Source organism: Manis pentadactyla, chromosome 9, assembly GCF_030020395.1.
Source record: "Manis pentadactyla isolate mManPen7 chromosome 9, mManPen7.hap1, whole genome shotgun sequence".
In the NCBI taxonomy this organism is placed as follows: domain Eukaryota; kingdom Metazoa; phylum Chordata; class Mammalia; order Pholidota; family Manidae; genus Manis; species Manis pentadactyla.
This window is the reverse complement of record NC_080027.1, coordinates 61,523,871-61,543,877: the sequence shown is the minus strand read 5'-3', so window position 1 is coordinate 61,543,877 and position 20,007 is coordinate 61,523,871. Positions and strand designations below refer to the sequence as shown.

At 38.2% G+C, this 20,007-nt stretch overlaps 1 protein-coding gene across 7 annotated transcripts in view; it reads right to left on the bottom strand.

Moving 5' to 3' along the window:
* GAS2 (growth arrest specific 2) overlaps positions 1 to 11,039 on the bottom strand; it is a 121,420-nt gene extending 110,381 nt beyond the window's left edge. For 4 of the 7 annotated variants that reach the window (XR_005034082.2, XM_036932714.2, XM_036932717.2 and 1 more), the window contains exons 1-2: positions 9,230 to 9,379; positions 2,888 to 3,052 (exon numbers count right to left, since the gene is read on the bottom strand). Coding sequence is in view for 6 of the 7 variants with exons in the window: in XM_036932714.2 (XP_036788609.1) it covers positions 2,888 to 3,032 (145 nt within the window). In the remaining variant the exon portion in view is untranslated. The other 3 variants (XM_036932716.2, XM_036932715.2, XM_057507480.1) reach the window with 3 other exon arrangements.
* Between the last annotated feature and the right edge of the window lie 8,968 nt (positions 11,040 to 20,007).

Here is a 20,007-nt window from a genome sequence, read left to right as displayed (position 1 = left end):
CTCAAGAGATGAATTTCTTGGAAACTTAGAATTTTAGAACTGGAAAGGACATTAGAGATAAACTATTCCAACCCCTTCATTTTATGTGGAGGACACTGAGCCCAGAAGAGATAGCTGAGTGACTTTGGGCAAGTTTCCTACCGAATGGCAGAGCCAGAAGCAGAAGCCAGGTCTCCTGACTTTAGTCCAAGGATCTTTCCATTTCACACACACACACTGACTCTCTATTCTTTGAGGATTTCTTGGGCTGCTCACACTGATCAAGCTGCTTTGTAAATGATCACATTCACCAAATAAAATGCCTTTGATGACAAGTCATGGGACCTTGAAACATCTCTGTATAATCAGTCTATACCCTAATTAACTATGATCTACCCCTGCCTAGAACATTTCAATGGCTCCTCACTGATTATACAGTAAATTATAAAGCTCCTTAACATAGTCTTCAAAGCAGTATATGATCTAGCCCCAACATGTCTTAGTTTCCTTTCCCCATCTTGATCTGTGCTGTGGATGGAAACCTTCATTCAGTTCTTCCAAAGCACCAAACTCCTTCCTATCTCAGCACATTCCATTCCCTCTACTCAGGCTCTTCTCCCATGCTTTGTATGGTTAGCTATTCAGTATTCTTCAGTTCTCAGTTTAAATATAAGACTCCTTAAAGAAAGTTCCTTTAAGCACTTTGATTCTCCATTCCACTCCTACCTCCTTGTTTTTACATTCTTACTGCAACTTGTTATCTTTCAGTGTTCACAACAAGCCCAATGAATGAATTGCTCATTCAATTACTTATTTAATACATGTCTTATTCAATCTACTCCAAGCTCTAGAAGAACAGGAACTCTGCCAATTCTGAATCACCACTCTACCCTCCAGTACTTAGCAGAACACAATAATCACAACAGCTAGTATTTACTAGAGGTAGTGAGTACAATGGTGCAGACTTTTTCCAAAAGGGATGATTTCATTCAAATCTCCAACAATCTCATGAGGTTGGTACTAGTGTTATACTTACTTTCAGATGATGAAACTGAGGCCCAGAGCACCGAGATTTGCCCAGTGTCATGGAGCTGGTAGGTGGTGGAACTGAGATTTGAATTCAAGCATACTGATCCCATAGTCATTTTTTAAAACTAATACAATTATGCCACTGTACACTCAAATATTTGTTGAATAAATGAATGACTTATTCACTAAATCAAAATAACAGCATCACTGAGCTATATAAATGGGATAGCAACAAAAATACATTTAGTGTTTACAATATGCCAGGCACTTTCTAAATAGTATATATATTTTAATCATTTAATCTCACAGTAACCCTGCAGAGTAGACATTACTATTATTAACAATTCACAGAAGAGGAAACTGAGGCACAGAGAGGTTAAGTAACTTGTCTAAGATCATATTATTACTAAGTGGCACATCTGGGGTACAAACAGGTAGTCTATTTCAAGTCTGTTTTCTATTCCACACTGCCATACTTGTGATACTAACATATCTGAGAACAACCCGAAGTTAATAATAAGTTACTCATGTAACAATCACTAGCAAAACCTGGAAGGATAAAAACAGGAGAGGAAATCCATCTGCTTAGGCTTACTTGACTACCTCTATAAGACAGATAAAAGCTTCTCCTTTGCATAGATGAATCAGGAAAAGAGATTAGCCCCTCTCTTCTAGTGACTAAGGCTCCCTAGTGCACCTTATGCATTTCTGCCCTCACCCTTAGTTAGGTGCCCTTGTGAAGGTACAAGCCGCATACCCACATTCAGTGGCCTTCTTGGACCACATAGAGTAGTTAAAATAGTATGCACACAGTGAGGAAAAAGGAAACGTTTAACCCCTGGATAAAAGCTAAAAAAGATATATAACAGCCATGTAAAAATCTGGATCCATCATGAGCAAAAGGAAAATTTTGCTGAACTGTGCTAAAATCTTGCCAAACCTTGCTAAAACCTTGCTAAAGTTTTGGATGGACAGCCTGCTTCTAATAAGCTCTTTCATGAGCTAGAAAGTGAAGATAAAATACCTTGAAAGATTCTCTATACAATAAAATACTGTTGGTTAAAATCTCTTTTGCAAATTATAAGGCACCATATAAATTCTACATGTATTCACTATTCAAATCTTATATCTTATGTATGTATAAGGGTTCTCGCCAAAGGTCTTAAATCAATTTTATTTTCTATGAAAAACTACTAATGAAAACAGTGTTGCTAGCATAATGATTCTTTAAATGCATGATTCCATTTTGCACATGGCTGAAGTTTTATCCAGTGAATATGCCAGCACAATAGAAACAACAAAGAGGCAGCTTTAGCATGAGGTAGCATTTTTCTCAGAGACAATAGTTCTGGAAGAGTACTTAAAAACAAAAGTGAAATGAAAAGAAAAAAAATGTTGGTTCAAGGTTGGGTAACTGTAGTCAGCTCATTTGGACACAGGAGAGATGTTTTTGCTCTAAAGTTTGGGTATTCAGCAGTTTTAGAAGGTGCACTATTAAAGTAGGGCAAAGAAAAATCTAGTTTTAGAAGTAAGACTTCACAGACTGTGGTCTGTGTGCAATGACAAATGAATAGGTCAACTTGGTCAGCTGCATAAAAAGTAAAAAGCAAATCAATCAGCAGACGAAAGAGGCAATTGGATCACATATTTCCACATGTCAATGCATGATATTAGAACTACTAAGCACGGTTAATGTGAGAGACATTGGGAAACTCATTTAAATTTTCCACATGCTTCAGGTTTCCCAGATGCAAAATCCAAATAATGAAATATTTCTTTCCAAGGTGCTGTCACATGCTTAGGTGAAGGACACTATATGATGGGGGTGGGGTGGGGGAACTGTTATCTTTGCTCACAAACTGAGATCTTATAACCTTACCTAATAGATTGGTTAACCACAAGGCCAGATCTTCTTTCATCGGTACCAAATTAGCTTCATGTCTACTGGCCAGCCATTGGCTATACTGATGCATATCAGAGAGGCCAGGTCCACTGCGTACCTTTGGGCTCACAGCTGTGCACATTATTTATCCACTTGTAATACCTGTTTTGGAAACAAAAGAGCAATTGCTGTTTACATAGACTTCGCTTGTTAAACTCGTGCTGTCAATGATATAGTAGGAAACTAGATTCAAGGACATTTTGATGACAGGTCAGGCTATTAATTATTAAACCCCATGAAACCCTGTTTGTTTTATCCGTACTGGTCCTGTCACTTTTGACCAACCACTTGGTAGGAAACAAAAGCAATCAAAGGTCGAATAGAAAAATAAAACAGTAAGCTCTAAGCTTGTGTAAAACATCATATTTGGAAAAAGCTTCTAAAACAAGAGATTGTACTTATTCAAAAGCAAGAAAAAGTAGTTGATTAAAATTTTAGTATCCAAATTGTAAACTCCCATGGTCTGGTTTAGTTTTTTGAAACAATAGATTTCCACAGAATTCTAAGACTAAGGGCTAGCAATGACAGTATTTGCACAATTTATTGTAAACATGTGGTCACTACTCTTGAAAAAACCATTACCTATAAGATTAAGCATAGCACATGGACTCACAAATTAGAGAATTACATGGGAGAGAGGGTCAGGCGTGCTTTCAGAGTCCCTGCTGTCTATCTCTTATTTTATAGTTAATGAAAACAACACCAGAGAGGATAAGGGATTTAACCAAGCTAAATCATGGCAGAGTCAGTCTTGATCCTGGGTCTTTGTACTCTCAGACCATTATTCTTTCCAGAATGACAGAAAACAGATTTATCAAGACTCCATATAGTAATCCAAAAATGGCACCATAATTCTGACAAACACTGATACAGGTTTTCCTTTTGTCTTGTTTTGTGTCTTTCTACTTTATATGTTTTATATACTGGGTTTTGTTTGCAATCATCTTTAGAGTAGAAGTAATTAAATTTCTATGTCTACAAAACAAAAGATGATTTCATTAATCTGATCACTGAATGAATAAATAGCAGAGTCCCCTGTGGGGACTGTAGAAAAGATGTTTGAATCCTAAGACTACAGAAATAATATTGAGGCAGCTAAGGTAACCAATAAGTGCAACAATGTGTAGGATGCTGTTCTGTATACCAACAGGTCATATGAAATAAACAAATGCATTAAGACTGAATGAAAATGAAAATGTTTCTAACTGACAAGAAGCAAGGTTTATATGACATAATGGGGTTTTCGGGTATATTTTAATATGGTGTTCTAAATTTACTAATGTCAAGTTAACACACACTCTTGACAATTTTATTCTTTGCAACATTACATAGTATTTTTTTCTAGTTACCCTCAAACTCTAATTCTCTTAGCATAGATTAATTTTTGCCTTTTAAAGAGTGGTTTTGAAAAAAAATAAGACATTTGGTGCTCATAAAAATGCAAAATGTGACCATCTCCCAAACATTGAGACTGCAAGAGCCTCTGTAAACACCTAAAACATACCCTAACATAATTGAAAAGCACAGACAATTTCAATTCAAGAGAAATTATGCCTTGGAATAACTTTTTGCAAAAAAAATTACCATAAATTATTTTTCCAAAACACTTTTTTATAAATCTGTAACTAAAGTGAACTAATGCAAATATGAAATATTTTTAATACACCTTGTTATATGTTACTACATTATCATTAGAAGAACCAGAACATCACAATTGCCTTTTCTTACACAGTTAATTATCACATCAGTCATATAGTCCTAAAGTTCCTGCCGAATCCTGGGATTAAATACCAGAAACCTAAAACATTTTTGCCTCAGTTCTTTTAAAAATAGATCCAGTCCCAGGAAAATAAAATTCTCTCTGCTGGTGAGGATTCCTATAGGCTAGCTAGTCTCAGAAACAAACATTTAAGTAACACATTTAAACACATGAGTCATACATTTAAATAACTAGTTGAAATCTTAAAAGGGTTACCTCTAAAATGCCTTTCTTCTCAAGACACAATCTCTCCCACTACTTTCCTGAAAGTGAGATGTGGTAGTTCAGTAACTTTACCTTCATCCTATTATGTACTCTGCAACTTCCATTTAAGTATCAGAGTTCTATTTTGCTCTGGAAAAGGCAAGAAGACACCTCAGATTCTTAAGCTCATTGTCCAGCAAATAATTCGTGGGGGATAGTTTACAGTAAGCCTAATGGCATGTAACACTTTCAAGAGCCAGAGGGACACAATTCTTCCCCTTAATACTTCTACACAGTGAAGTTTTTCTTTTCCTTGACAGTGCCACATTTATTTCTCATGTAGTCTTTCCTGTATTTTGCCAGAAATGTAATTCAAACTATCTTGCAATATTTATAGGTGATCATTAAGTAAAAAGTCAAAATAATATGAAAGGGTGAAAAACAAGAATAGAATTAGTTTCCCAGGAGGCAGAAGTAGGAGAAAGAAGGCCTAGTGGGTAATTAGCAGGCAATAGAAGTTAAATATATGCCAGATATGCAGACACCTAAAGACACGGTTACAGACAGGAACTCCTCTGCTTAAATCCCTTTTGAAAAAAAATTAGGATTTCACTCCAAATTCTCCTGATCCTTTTCTCATATCTCAAATGACCATCAAACTTAGCATGACACTGTCGTTTAGCTTTAAGTAACCACACGGAGATCTTGGATTTAGATATGGCTGCGACATGAATAGGAAATGTGGCAAAGAACCCAGCTAGCAGAATCCAAGTTTGGAGTGTGGGAGAATTGTCCCATCCTAGTTTCCAGTTGAAATGTTTAACTGAGATGAACAAAGGTCAAATAAATTTCTATTATCCAGATAAAAATATCACTATAGATTGTACCCTTTCCATAATTTTCAACAAATGTTTCATCAACTGGATGAGCTGAATTAGATCACAAGGACAAACTATATAACCAAAAATATCATTCCTGATCTTTCGAATACATTCAAATTTTCAAAAACCACAAAAGATGCCAAGGGGTACCTTTTAAAGATGGGGAATGAGATGATTACTCGGTTTGGAAAAAAAAAAGGCTTAGAAGAAAGAAAAAAATTTTCTCATTTAATATATCTAAATGTTTAAATATGTTACCACTAAAATTCACATAATCTAAATATCTAAAAGGCATGATAAGTGACTTTGGTAAGTACTAAACAAAGCCAATTGTATTGGAAAGAGGAGTAAGAATTCAAATGCTTCTGTGACTTCTTTAAACTATGGCTTCTCAAGCTTTATGGGTCTGTCTAAAAATGGATAACTCAAACCTTAGGATCTGGAATTCAAAAAAATAAAACTTAAAGGGAAAAACATGCAGAAACTTAATACAAAATTCTTCAAAGAATGTGTGTGTGTGTGTGTGTGTGTGTGTGTGTGTATGAGTGTTTCTTACTTTCCATAGTGGAAGGGATTCTGGAATAACCATTATGAATATGATGAGACCTGAACTCACCCAGGGGAAGAAGAAAAAATTAATGACTCCATAAGTAAAATATCACATGTTTATACAGACTGTTTAGTCTGTTGCTCCAGAATCCCATTTGAAGATCTCGTAATTTTGACTCTTAAGAAAAAGTATTCTTTCACGCCACCTAGAGGTGTGCTTTGCAGACATCTTATAAAAAATGTATCACAATATTGCATAGAAAATAAATTGGAAAGAAAAATAAGAATAAAACAATAACCATTATATCACCACTGTTTACTATGAGTTCCACTAAAAAGTTCAGAATTAATAGATTAATGGACAGAATATGAGATTTGGAATCAGAAGTCCTGAAGTCAGCTACCAGTAGCTATTCTGTTCCAGTTATATGACTTTTTCTCTTTGTACCTGAGTTCTCTAGTATGTACAATGGAGACTAACACCTCAAATATAATTGTGAATATTAAATGTTTGTGCCAGGGTTGGCATATATCTTACATTCAATAAAGACAAGTGGAATCTAAATTACCACTATAGAAACATACCAAAATAAAACTTCCATTGACTTGTTTTAAAAAGAAAAGCAATTCTGTAACAAAATAGCAATATTTTATAAAACTATAAATCACTAAGAACAACCAAAGGATGGGGGGAGAAATGAAAACAAAGTATTGATGAAATAAAAACATAAATAACAGAAAATCCAGTTTTCTTCATATTAAGGGGGACAAAGCCCCCAAGATAAATGAACTATGAACTCCAAAATAAGTAGTTTACATGTGTTTCTACAAATTTTGGTAACAAAGTATATTTCATTTTCAACACCAGTTAAAGACTCATAAGCTATTAAAATAGGGGAATGTTATACCTCTCAAAATAAATGTGAGAGGATCTTCACTACCACCCAACCACCACCACCCCACATACACAAAGCTTCCTTCTGCGGTCATTTAACAGCGAGTGGCAATGAACCCACAGTCAAGGGGCTCATCCCTAAAGACCATATTTGATCTGATCTGCAGCACTGACCTCACCTCTGTGCTATGGGTGTGAAACAGTGAAGAAACAAAGCTTACAGTCCAATAACAGCATCTTTTAAAATAAAAACAAGGTAAACACCCTTTCAAAATCTGGAAGGAAAAACTGCTATGTGTCACTAGTCTCAAAGAACTACCAACCAGGGAACAGCTCTAGATGGCTCTTTGATCATTCTGAGTTCTTTACCCCATGTGATTCATTTTGGCTAACCAACAGTATCTCTACAATGCTACCTATTCTCAACAAAGGCCATGAAAGAAAACTCTTAACCTGAGGGTCTAATCAGAAAATTAAAGTCTAAAATGTAGTCAGTTCATCTTCTGTCTCAGAATTGAGCCTCCACTTATAGCGAAAGGTTGTCCGTAAGTGAAAAATTAGGAAGCATAAAGTCAACATGACACTCATTACTGGTTGTTCTAATTATAATAAAGGCTTTAAACTGGAATGGCCCTTTGAAGATGTAACAAACCCACGGTTACTAACAAGGGATTGCAGGCCTAAAATGTTTTGGCCAAGCAAACAGTCATTAAATGTATCCAACTCAGCCCTCCTCCTTGTGCCCATCTCCAGCAATGCTCTCTTCCACGAATCTCTTACCTTGCAGCCCCATGATGATTTTTCTTGAACTAAATTATGATATACCTGCAATAACAATTCCTTCTCAAATAATGACCAAAAAATTAAGACTGAGTGGCAACTGATTTCTTTTATGTTCAGGGCTATTGAGATTTAATTTTATTTTTATTTTTTCTTTAAATTATACCAAACCATTCTTCCAAATTAGAGAAGGAATTTGGATCCCTACCAGATTAATCTGAAGCACAATGTAAATACAAAAAAAAGTCTCAAAGTCATTCATCAAATAGAATATTGAAGGACTTAGATCAAAATTTCATTGAAGCTGATTAACTAAACCTTAATTATGAGAATGTTGTGTTTTCTTCTGTTGTCTGTAATGCAAATAGTTGTGTTTTACTTAGCTATAATGTAGTTGAGAGGTAGCAGAGTTCTACACTGTTAAATATATGTATGTATATATGTATATATATATATATATATATTTTTTTTTTCCCCTCATGTAAGGGAAAATATTAGTGAAAATTCAGATGACCCTGAAAGCATCATCTAGGACAGAAGAATTACACAAGCATCTTACTCATTTTAACAAATGAGGTTTTCTACCTTCACTCCAGTTCTTTCTCTAGTCAGAAAACATTGTGTGGAAAACCTTGATAGTAACTCAAGAGAAATGAAGCAGTGGGGTCCTGTTTGTACCTCTATCAAAACCACATAGATACCAAAACAGCCTTAATACCAGCTGCAGTTTTAACAAAACTCTGCAAACCAATTGATAGAACTTCATTACTCGTTTTCAACCAAGGTAACTTTGGCCTCCCAAAGGCACCAAGAAGTCTATAACGCAGACTTGCAGTTTTGAATCAAAGTTCTAAAATTACACCTAACATACTTAGGATTAATGTAGGACCTGACATTTCTCCATATTTGGGAGTTTAAGTTTTAACGAAGATTTCTTACCAATATACTAGAAAACACAGTGGCAGTCACATGACCTTTTGCACCAAGTGAAATTAATTTGGTCACGTGAATTTCCCAGTAAAGCACAGTCCACATCACAAAAATAAACTGTTCAGCACTGAAGTGAAGAAATAAGCCTAAAGTTTGGTAGCGTACAGGCTGAAATCCAAGCTCCCATTCCATTGCAGAACCCACTCAGGGAGCCAGGAGTGAAAGGCTGCAGCGTGCATTGCAAAGGCTGCCTGTCCCAGCCTCAGACATCTGTCCCTTACCTTCTCTTAGGCAGTCGTAACAGGAACGCCCATGTTAGAGGACCACCACGGCCACCACCTCCTTCTCCCCAGTTACGGGGAAGCATTCTTTGAGAAGGAACTCATTGATCGATTTCAAAGACAGGCTGGGCAAACTAGATCCCAGCGGTAGTTAATCAGTGTCCACACTGCAAAGAGGTTGGGGGAAAGAACCAATGAGCACAAGGGCTTGTTCTCCGCCTTGCTTCTGTGAATCTCAGGGGATAGGTGGGGAGGAAAGGTGGACTTCCTCTGCCTCGCTGGCACATCCGACCTGTCAGAGCCTTTATGTTAACACTAGGAGGCCAAATGGGTGTTCCTGTGTACATGCAGATTTTATTTCCTCGGCACAAGATCTCCCATACACTACTGATCCGTTTTGTTGGACAGAGTTCTTGGGGAGACCAGGGGTTTGCAAGAGGGACAGTAAAGTTTTGCAAATTCTTGACCGCAAAAGGGTGAAGATGAAGGTGGGGGAGAGTTAGGGCTTTGCTTTCCAGGAAGGTTAACTAGAGGAAATTACTGAACCCACCCCACCCCAATTGTACTGCAATGTAGAAAAGAGAATGTTAACCACCGTTTTTGCTCCCTCTCTGTTTCAGACAGTAGAAACTTGGGATGTCTGGGCTAGATTAATTACAATTTACTTTACTGGGCTGATAGAATGTAATTTTGCCAGAATCATCAATGCCACCAAAGCAAAGCTGGTCACTCTGATCCCCAAGTTTCAGATTCCCAAACCCTGCTCTTAGGATGAAAAGAAGACTACGCAAAATCTTTCCAAGGCGGGTTGATTCACCAGCTAGCGTTTGTTTATTCACGAAAACAAAGCTTAACTCCGCCAAACCCGTCGGTCGAAAACAGCGAGTATCACCCCAAGTCACACGTGTCGCGCGCTCTTTCCTCCCGTCCCGGCCTCCTCCACTCAAGCAAAACACTCAGGATCCATTAAGATCATCCCCCTCCGCGCCTTCTCCCCAGTAACAGACAACAGTGAGCATGCATTACAGGGACCCTTATGCACGGGTGCATAAGTGTGCATTTATTATCGCTGGTCTAATTAGAAAACCCCACTTCTGTCCCTGGTTGGCTGAGCCGCCCCAGCCGGCTTTTGCTGCGGCGGTCATTTGGGCTGTTCCACAATAGGGATGAGGAACATAGGGCTGTTTCCAGAGATCAGAGTCACCCACTGCAGCGACCACCCATTCAGCGCCAGACCCGGCCACTGTCCGCGGCTTTCACCCTTCCCAGCCAAGTCCCCGAGGGTATTTTTAACGCCCCTCCCCGCCGCCAACGTGCCCAGGCGGGCAGGGGCGCCCCCAACCCTGGCTGCGCAGCGCGCGCAGCCGCGGAGGAGGCAGGGGGCTGGGCCGGCCCGCCGGGCTCACCCCCGCGTCGGCGCTGGGCAGCAGCAGTTCTCAGGGGCGCCGGGGCTCCCGACCGGGCTCCTGCGGCGTCTCGCGGCGGGGCCCCTCCCGGCGCAGATCCTGCGGCCGCTCTTCGCAGCCCTCCAGCCCCGCGGCAGCGGCATCTGCAGCCGCGCTGCCCCTCTTCATACTTCTCCGAGGGCTCCTCCTGGTGCTGTTGGGGAAACGCTTTTCTCCCCGCTGCCAGAAACAGATTTCCTACATTTCATCAGTCCACATAGACCCAGCGGAAGTAAAATGCTTACTTTTTCTGGTGGACAGCAAACGCAATTGACACTGATTTATCCTTCAAACGGGGAGAGATTGTATTACAAGCCCTTGGCAGCAGTTCCGAGTTTGGGGCCAACCTCCAACCCCGTCTTGGTCCCCCAAACACTAATCTAAGAGAGAAGGGGCGGGGGAAGGTAAGGGGATCATATTTAACTCCAGGGTTTAACAGTCAATGGCTTTTGCACAGTATTAAAATTGGGTGTTGGAAAAGTTTTGCTTTCCTGGCCAGTGATTTTTGCAGACTCAGAGGCATGAGCTTTCCAGTAACTTCGGCCAGTCTTTGTTCCAAGTTGGACAATTTAATTTCTTACAATTCTCTTCAAATACCAGAGTTTAGAAGAGGCTGCACTCACTCACGGCTGTTTTCGCTTTACAAACGGAAATACAATCCCACCCTTGCTTCTCTCGGCCTCAGCTCAGCACTATGTTGACTGTCATGGACAATTTTCTCCAACTGTTGTTTATTAGTATGTGTATTCTGAGACGAAAAGTCTTCCCAGGAAGCAGACAGACGTTCAAGTTCCTGCTTCACTTATAATATCCATGTGACCTCTTCTTGCTTAATGTGCCAGTCACCTCAGGTCACCACTTTCTATGGAGTCTAGATGAAAATCACGCATTTGGTAGTTGTCTTGTTTTTGTGCCCATGGGTTTCAGGTGCGCCTCCCTCCAGTGGGTATGATGGCAGTGACCCAGGTATTCTGATTCTCTCGCGGAAACCATTTTTAACACGGTGACTAACTTACCTGTGGCTCCACAATAGCCAAGTGATGTGGATGATTTTAGATACAATTTTTAAAAGGCATTTTGCGCTTATTATTGCTTCATCTGGAAGTAGTTATTTGCTCTAAGACATCTAGAAACTGCATCAATCTTTGTTTGTAGGAACACTACAAATAATGAAGAGGGGGGAAAAACAGATGGAAAATTTGGTTGCACTGAACTGCAAGCCTTGTATTTTAGTTCAGTGTGATGTTGCAGCTCTCAGCACCATATTCCTCTTTAGCTCCCCACAAGGAAGGAAAAGGAACCATTCCTCATTTTAAGGAGAAACAGTATTATAAAAAGTCCTCTGTTACTGCTTAGATATAAACAACCAAACACAGAGAATAGGTTACTGATGAATTTGAGTAAATGTTTTAAATAATATCTTCTCAAAATCTAACCAGATGTGAGTATTCCTAGAGCCCCAACAAAGTACTTTGAGTTTCTGAACCTGTACAATTTAAGTAAAAGTCCAACATCCTTGATAATTTTTCATGATCAAAACGTCATGAGCCAATAAATGTTAACTTAAGTATTCTCAGGGCATATAATAAGAGTTCAAGGAAACTAACACCTTGAATTATGAAAAGCTTAGATCCTATTCCTCTCCAGATATAAAAATTCTTGCCACATTGTTCAATATTAATGTTATAAAAAGCAAGGTGTAAAGCAATAGTTTTGTTGACTCAGGAACACTGCAAACCCAGTTTGGGAAAATAAGGAGGCTCACAGAGGCACTGGGAAAATATAATCACTCAAATTACTCTCTCCAAGGACCTTTACTTCCAGGTTATTTTCAGTTTTAAATTCCACATAATATCAGATACTCTACCCTTTTAGCAAGGGCCAAAAGCAAAACACTAGGAGAAATATATATTTTCTCCCTTAGCATCTGAGAGCTGTGTTGAATATTCTTCTGTTGACAGAAGAGAAATAATACACAAGATTTCCGAAGCGGTATCAGAATAATGTTTTCATTTAAATGTTTTTTCCAGCATTTGTAACAATGCCCATTTGATCTTTCTTTTGCATTTCTCAAAGTAAAATATCTATTTATGTATCGCAATCAGTCACTTACATTAATCAAACAATCTTTTTGTCCAAGAACTTTCTCTACCTAAACATGTTCGTCTTAGGAAACTGTTGTCCAACTGACTCAACTATAGCTTCCTTGATGTGAAGGGAAAGGAAGCGAATGCTTCTCTAACGGGCTCAAACTGTCTAAATTCATTCTTGACACTTCATAGAATAAAAGAGAAAGCCAAGCCAGATTTAAAGAAAACAGTTTGGTTTTCCTTTAAGTTTTCACAATTTAGAGGATTTTAATATTGAATGTTTCTGGGTTGCTATGTGCTTTGAGCAATCTAAACCTTCAATACTATCTTGAATATGAACTGTGCCTTTTCTCGAAAAAGAATGTGTGTATGTGTGTGTATGTGTGTGTGCGTGTGTGTGTGTGTGTGTGTGTAAAATGAGCAATACATTCTTTTTTTCTATTTTCCTCATTTACAAGTAAGCTCCCCTCTCTACCTCCCCTTCTCTCCCTCTTCTCTCCTCTCTCTCATGGAAGTAATATATACCTACTCATTCTGAAAAGTCAAACCAGCCCTCAGTTGATGATGGAAATTAAAGGACATTTCAAAATAAGTTCAGTGATGTGGAAAGAGACACTGGGTTAAGGTAAAATAAATTTCCAAAGGTGACCAAGCCATTCTTATATTCCTAAATAGCTTTGAGATACGCTTAAAGATGGCAAGTCATAACTTTAGAAGGAAGGGAGAAGAGTGATGCAGAAAGCACTGTGCAATGGGGCTAGAAAAATATATGATGCAATGGAATAAGTGAAAACACGTACTACATTTTATTGAAATACTTACCAGTGTTTATCTCTCCCTACTTAACATCTTGGCCCATAGTATAGGCCTTCAATTGATATATATTGAAATACATTTTTTAAAATGTCATATGGCAAACAAAATGGATTTTGTAAGTCCTAGTATGGTAATTACAAATACTTGTAGGGACAAAAAGCAAATGCTATTACTTTTCATCACCATTCTTATATAAAACTATATAAAGAATAAATTTAAATGTGAGGACTTTCATGTGAAAAGTTCAAGGCTTACTCTCAGTTTGATGTGTAACTTAAAAAACCTGTTGCTTTACTCTCAAAGGAGAACTTTAAACTTCGTAAGTCCACCTCAACAGAAACATAGATATCCATTCCCTACTGTGCAAGGCTCATGTTTTTGCAAAATGTGTGTTACATGTGAGCACATGTCTTCTATTTTTTACACAAGGGATAGATTGAAGTCTTCATGTAATATGCCATTTATCTCATCTGGTTTTAAATATCTTACACAGTATGTACTCTTGTGTTATTTTCCTCATTTTAGCTGGAATTTGGTTTTTTATTTTTCCTTCACTAAGTATTTTGTGACTTGCTTCTAAATCCTTTATTAAAATATTATGCCATCCTAATAGCAAGAAGCTCAAATTTAATGTTAATGTTTAATATAAAATATTTTTCTTTCAATAACTTTGTCTTTCTTTTACACCAGTTATCTCCAGCATCTAGAAAAACTGGGCATGTGGTACCATTCAATAAATAATTGTTGAATGAATAAATGACTACTATAGAAGAAGCCAGTCTCTTATGAAACTTACTAATTGATTAGATTTTTATGTATTATCTTTAATTTAGTAGTTTGGAACAGAGAATAGAAAACTAACATTAAAATAACATTATAAATGATGGTTTCATTCCTAAGCTAGAATCATTCCATCTGGTAAAATGTAACTAGAGTTCAGCAAAACAGATGCCTGCCAGTGTGCCAGGCTTATAAATGAGGTCAGTCTGTGTCACTTGTCACTTCATTAAGAACCAAGCTTGATTTGGACTCAATGTTTAATCATAACCAATATAATAATGAGTACAGTGAAAAGTAATAGAGTATTACTACTTCAGTAACTTCAGAGGTTTTTTTTTTTATTGTGACCCATAATAAGAAATACATTATGGAACAGACACACAACACTCAGACAAAACAACCAAACATGTTTCACAAAACAATACTTACCTTCCTCAGTTAATGAACTCTGATGTTTTTCTATTTGGCTTTAGTCTATTTTTTTCTATGCCATTCAGTTGAAAAGAAATGCTGTAGGGAGAACTGATAAATTAATATCACAACCCACAGTTTGGAAAAAAATCTGATTTAGAAACTAAACTAAGGAGAAAAACCAATCATAATTGAGGCAGAGTGTCAATGAATAGATGGTTTCATTATACAGTACAAAACAGATGCGCATATACATATACTGTCTGCGGTAAACTTGACACGATGTAACATCACACTGTCCCAAAGAGCATACACCCTCACACCTCCACGGCTTTCTCATGCTGGGACTAAAACGATCTTTTACCTTTTATGTTCTCCCTCTGCAGAAATCAGATTTATTCTTCCAGGACCAGCATTAAAAGTCATATTCTTTGTGGTTCTCTTGATCTCCCTGACAGAAATATTGCTATGTTCATCCAGTGCTCGGAGAATTTTTTCACTTCTTTACATCTCATGTATACAGTAGTATAACAGTTATTTTCTTAAGCATCTAACTCCCCTACTAAACTGTGAATCCCTAGAGATTAGGAACAAGTGTATCCAACTTTGTATATCAAGTCCTCAGCACAGTACCAAACCCAAGGAGGTTGAGTGATTGAATAAATGAATAAATGAACCCTAAAACCACTGACTATGTGAACAAGAAAAGAGCAAGTGTCACTGGATGATGAGACAGATACAGGAAGGAAGGACTGTGCTCGTCAAAAATCTTTCTGTAAAGACGGCACCAGTGTTACATATAGTACAATTTACGTTACAAGTGAGATCTTACTATCACATTTCTTGGACTCTCTTGCAGGTAAACCTTGGTCCAGTAATCCATTTATTTTTGAGAATACTGATAATGACAAATTTAGGTTACTTGTGTAAGGATGAGAAAATTTGCTGAAATTTCCATTATTGAAAGTGTAACATAGTTCACAAACATGGAATCCTTGCCAACTGCTGATTTACATGAAGTTTTTAGAGAAATGGCCCTTAAAGTTATGTCATTGAAGGGCTCTTCTACTACCAAATAGTAAACCAGGCAACACGCCATGTAAGGTAGCACACCTGGCCTGAAGTGAGAGACCTGTGCAGGAAGGGCTGAGCATCAGGGAGGCCTCTCTTGGCACAGGGAAATGTGGCCATCCTGCTGCTGTCACATAGCCACGTAGACTCTAGAACCATTTGCAAAGGGATTATTTCACCAGTCATTATCACCACCACAGCTGTCAAGGAACAGACATATTAAATTGTAATAATAATAGTCACTACAGTTACATAATAATTAAGAATTCAGATTTGGAAGACAGACAAAGCCAGGGCCAACTTCTGGTTTCTTCACTTATCTGCTAAAGAGTATGGGCACATCACTCAACTTTTTAAACTATCAGTTTCCACATCTCTGAATGGGGGTTAATAAATAGCCTTTCTTTCATAGGCACGTCTTGAGCATAATCTAAAATAATACTTATAAAATACTGAGTTTACTGTCTGACATACAGCAAGTATGAAATGGATTTTAGGTATTTGATTATAAACAGAGCACCTAAATCATCTATTGTCTCATTACAACAATTCCCTGGAATAAGGATATTACCATCATTAAAAACATACAGAAGAGAATTTTACACATTCTTTTTCTGAATATTTCTCTCTTCCCCACTTGATGACATTCCATTTTACACCCTTTTAGACATGATTCGTGTCTAAATCATGAATTTATGATTCATTTCATGATTGAAACTTCATGGCTTCATGATTCGTTCATTCATTCATTCATTCACCAACCTGCTCTGTGCACTTGTTATGTAAAGATGATGTTGCAGGACCTGCCCTCAAGGATCTCACAGTGTGTAACAGAAAAAATGCTCTATCAGACAGCACAGGTAAAGTTCAGGTTCATGTCTTCCCCCTTGCTCCCTCCCTCCCTCCCTTCCTTCCTTCCTTCCATCTTTGCTTTCCTTTTTCTCTCTTTTAAGGAGAGGAAAGAGCCTATATATTAACATAACTATGTCTAAGAAAACCAAAGTGAATTCATGTTCAAATGTTTCGTATGATACATAAAATACTCTGAGAGAAAAATAATGGAATCATTTATGAAAAGAGGAGACTGTTACTGTCAGGTATCCTAACTCAAGGCCAGGTGAGCTGCCCCTGAACTGAGGGCTCCACATCACTCGTCACGTAGAATTAAGTCAAATACCTTGGAGCAGTATGACAAAGAACTCATAAAAAGGACATAGCAGATGAGAAAGCTTCTGACCAGGAAAAGTCACCAGATGGTTTCAAAGCCTACAAGGACTAGTTTCTTTCCTCTTGGCTCTGGCTGCAGGAGAGAATAGATGGGAGTCAGGGAAGGCAGCTTATTATTGAACTGCCATGACCTAAACAGGCTGAATAATCCAGAGAATGAAAGAGATTTAGTATAAGGACTTGGCTCATGAAATCATGGAGGCTGACAGGTCACAAGCTCCACAGGGTGAGTTGGCAAGCTGGAGACTTAGGAAAGGCTGATGGTGTAGTTCCAGTCTGATGGCCAGAAAGCTCAAGACCCAGCAAGAGCCAAGCTTTCCGTTTGAGCTGGAATGCAGGAAAAAGGTAAGGTCCCAGTTCAAGGGCAGCCAGGCATTGTCTCTTATTTGGGGGAGAGTCAGCCTTTTTATTCTATTAAGGCATTCAACTGATTAGATGAGACCTACCAACCCAAGTTAGATAGGTCAATCTACTGATTTAAATGTTAATCTCATCCAAAAATATCTTACCCTCATAAGAACACCCAGAATAATGTTCAACCAAATATTTAGGCAGTCAAGTTAACACATAAAATTAACTACCACAGCAAACACAGGTGGTCATTTAAACATGCATTGTCCTCAGGACTCTCAGCAATCTGTTTTCTCATTTTCTATACAAGTTAAACTCTTAGCTTGAACATAAACATTCATAGTTTGAAAACAAGAAGAAAAAATGAAAGTTGGAAGGGTTTTCACCATATTCCATTTGAAATAAAGCATGACTGATGTTCTCACATGTTCCTTCAGTACCAGACTAGCATTTCTGTATCAAAAACTGCTTAATCTATGAGAATGCATAATTAATGTTCAAGTAGTTTTATACAGCTAATAGTCACTAACTCTTCCTGTTCTTATGACTCTATATACTTGAATAGAAAATCAAGAAGTTACTTCTCCCTAGTAACATCTTTCCTTTGATGTACCATTTATTCTGCAACTTTGCTTTCTTTAAGCAGTATTTATTCTGCTAGCAATAAATTATTAAAATGAGGCATGATCTGTGTTTATCAAGGGAGACAAATTCCCTAACTTCACAGAACCTGAATTTTACTTCAGTGAGACAGACATTCAACCAAAAAGCCAATAAAATTAATACAGAATATATCAGGTGATAGTAAGTGTGAACGTCATAAAAATAAAATGAGGGTAAGCATGATAGAAAGTTCTGAGGGAAGGCAGATGTTAAATGTGGGCACAGAAGGCCTCTGATCAGAGATCCAAAGGAAGTAAGTGCACAGTGAAGATTCCCTAAGACCATTTCAGACAGATGAACAGACAGTATGAAGTCACTGAGGCAAGGAAATGCCATAAATTAAGTGTTAGTGGAAATCAAGAAGGCTCCAATGGCACAGGTAAAGGGGGAGGAAAAATAAGGTCAGAGAAATGTGTGGTGGTGTCCAGATCCCAGTGGGCCTTGTAAGTCTTTCTAAGGACTTTGCTCTTACAGTTTGAGCAGAGGAGTGACATGCGCAGATTTATAATTTAAACCTGTCCCTCTAACGCCTGGGCAGAGGCCATGGTGAGTGAGGCAAACAGTTTGGTGGCTATTGTAATAATCCAGGTGAGAGGGCAGAGTGGCTTGGATGGGGGTGATAGCCATGGAGCTACAGTAAGTAATTCAACTCTGGATCTCATCAGAGTAGTTATTCTCTTTTCTTCACACTCTTTTTCTTTCTTTCTTACCACTTTCTCCCCTGTATATTCATTTCATAAGGAGGCACATGAATTATGTGAGTATCACATCCTAGTCTACAATACTACATCGTCCATGATATATTATGATTTTTATATTAAATTATGATTAAAATGCTATCATTGATGGATGGATATACAGTGTGAGAGACAGACAAAGAGAACGGTAAGGTTTTTTGTGTCAGCAGTTATGAAAACTATGCTGCCATTTACTGAAATGGGAAAGACTTTGGGGAGAAGTCTGTTGTTTTGTTTTAACTTATCTCATTTTGAAAGGCATGGAAATTAGGTTTCTAGTCTTGGACAAGTTTGAGATCACTATTTGATACTGTAGGTAAATGGTAGAACTTCTAGAATCTCCCTCCTGGCCTTGGGCCATTTATATATCTACAGGTATTTACCTTTGCAGCTTCCTGCAGCCTCCAGGTTAGGGGGTGGGAAGAGAATAGCCATCCTCTCCGCCCCTCCATTCCTGATACATGATTGGTCTGGTGTCTGCCAGTCACCAAGGACCTGCCAGTAGAGTTCCTTCTGGAAGGGAAAAGCAGGAAGTAGAGAGCAAGCTGAGGGGGCAGAGCAGGAGCAGTTGGTGGGAGGAGACAGATGGGGAAGGCCTAGCTAGTGAATTCCAGCAAGCTGTGGCTCTGAGCAACAAAAAACGGTTTCTCCCACCCTACCCTTTACCTTGACTTATTTTGGTTTAACTAGTTTCATAGGAGATTCCCCCGGGCCAGGAACACCCTTCCCACCAGAGCTACAGATATCCAAGGGAAGCTATTAATGGGGTCGGTAGAGCCAACTAAGAGGGTGAATCCAAGATAATTGCATCTTTTAAAAGCAAATCCTATGTGTTTATGCCAGTATTCAGTTGTCTCAATTCTCCCTCTTCTCACAAATGCACCCATTGCTTAAAGTCTCTCACATCAAATACTGGGAAATTGCTGAATAAAAGTAGAAATATTAATTTTCATTTATAATAGTTTAGTTGCCAGTTATATAACTCCAAGGAGACCCAGCTCATTACTGAATTATGTAACGAATTTAAATTGTAACAAAATGTATTAGGAGTAATGTACGATTATGGGCCAGGATAGGATGCTCACATAACTGGGCTGCTCTGTTTGACAATAAAAGCCCTGGAGAAAGAGGCTGAGGAAACAGCCATGATCCTGCTGGTGAAGGGGAGGGAAAGGGAAAGGAGTCGA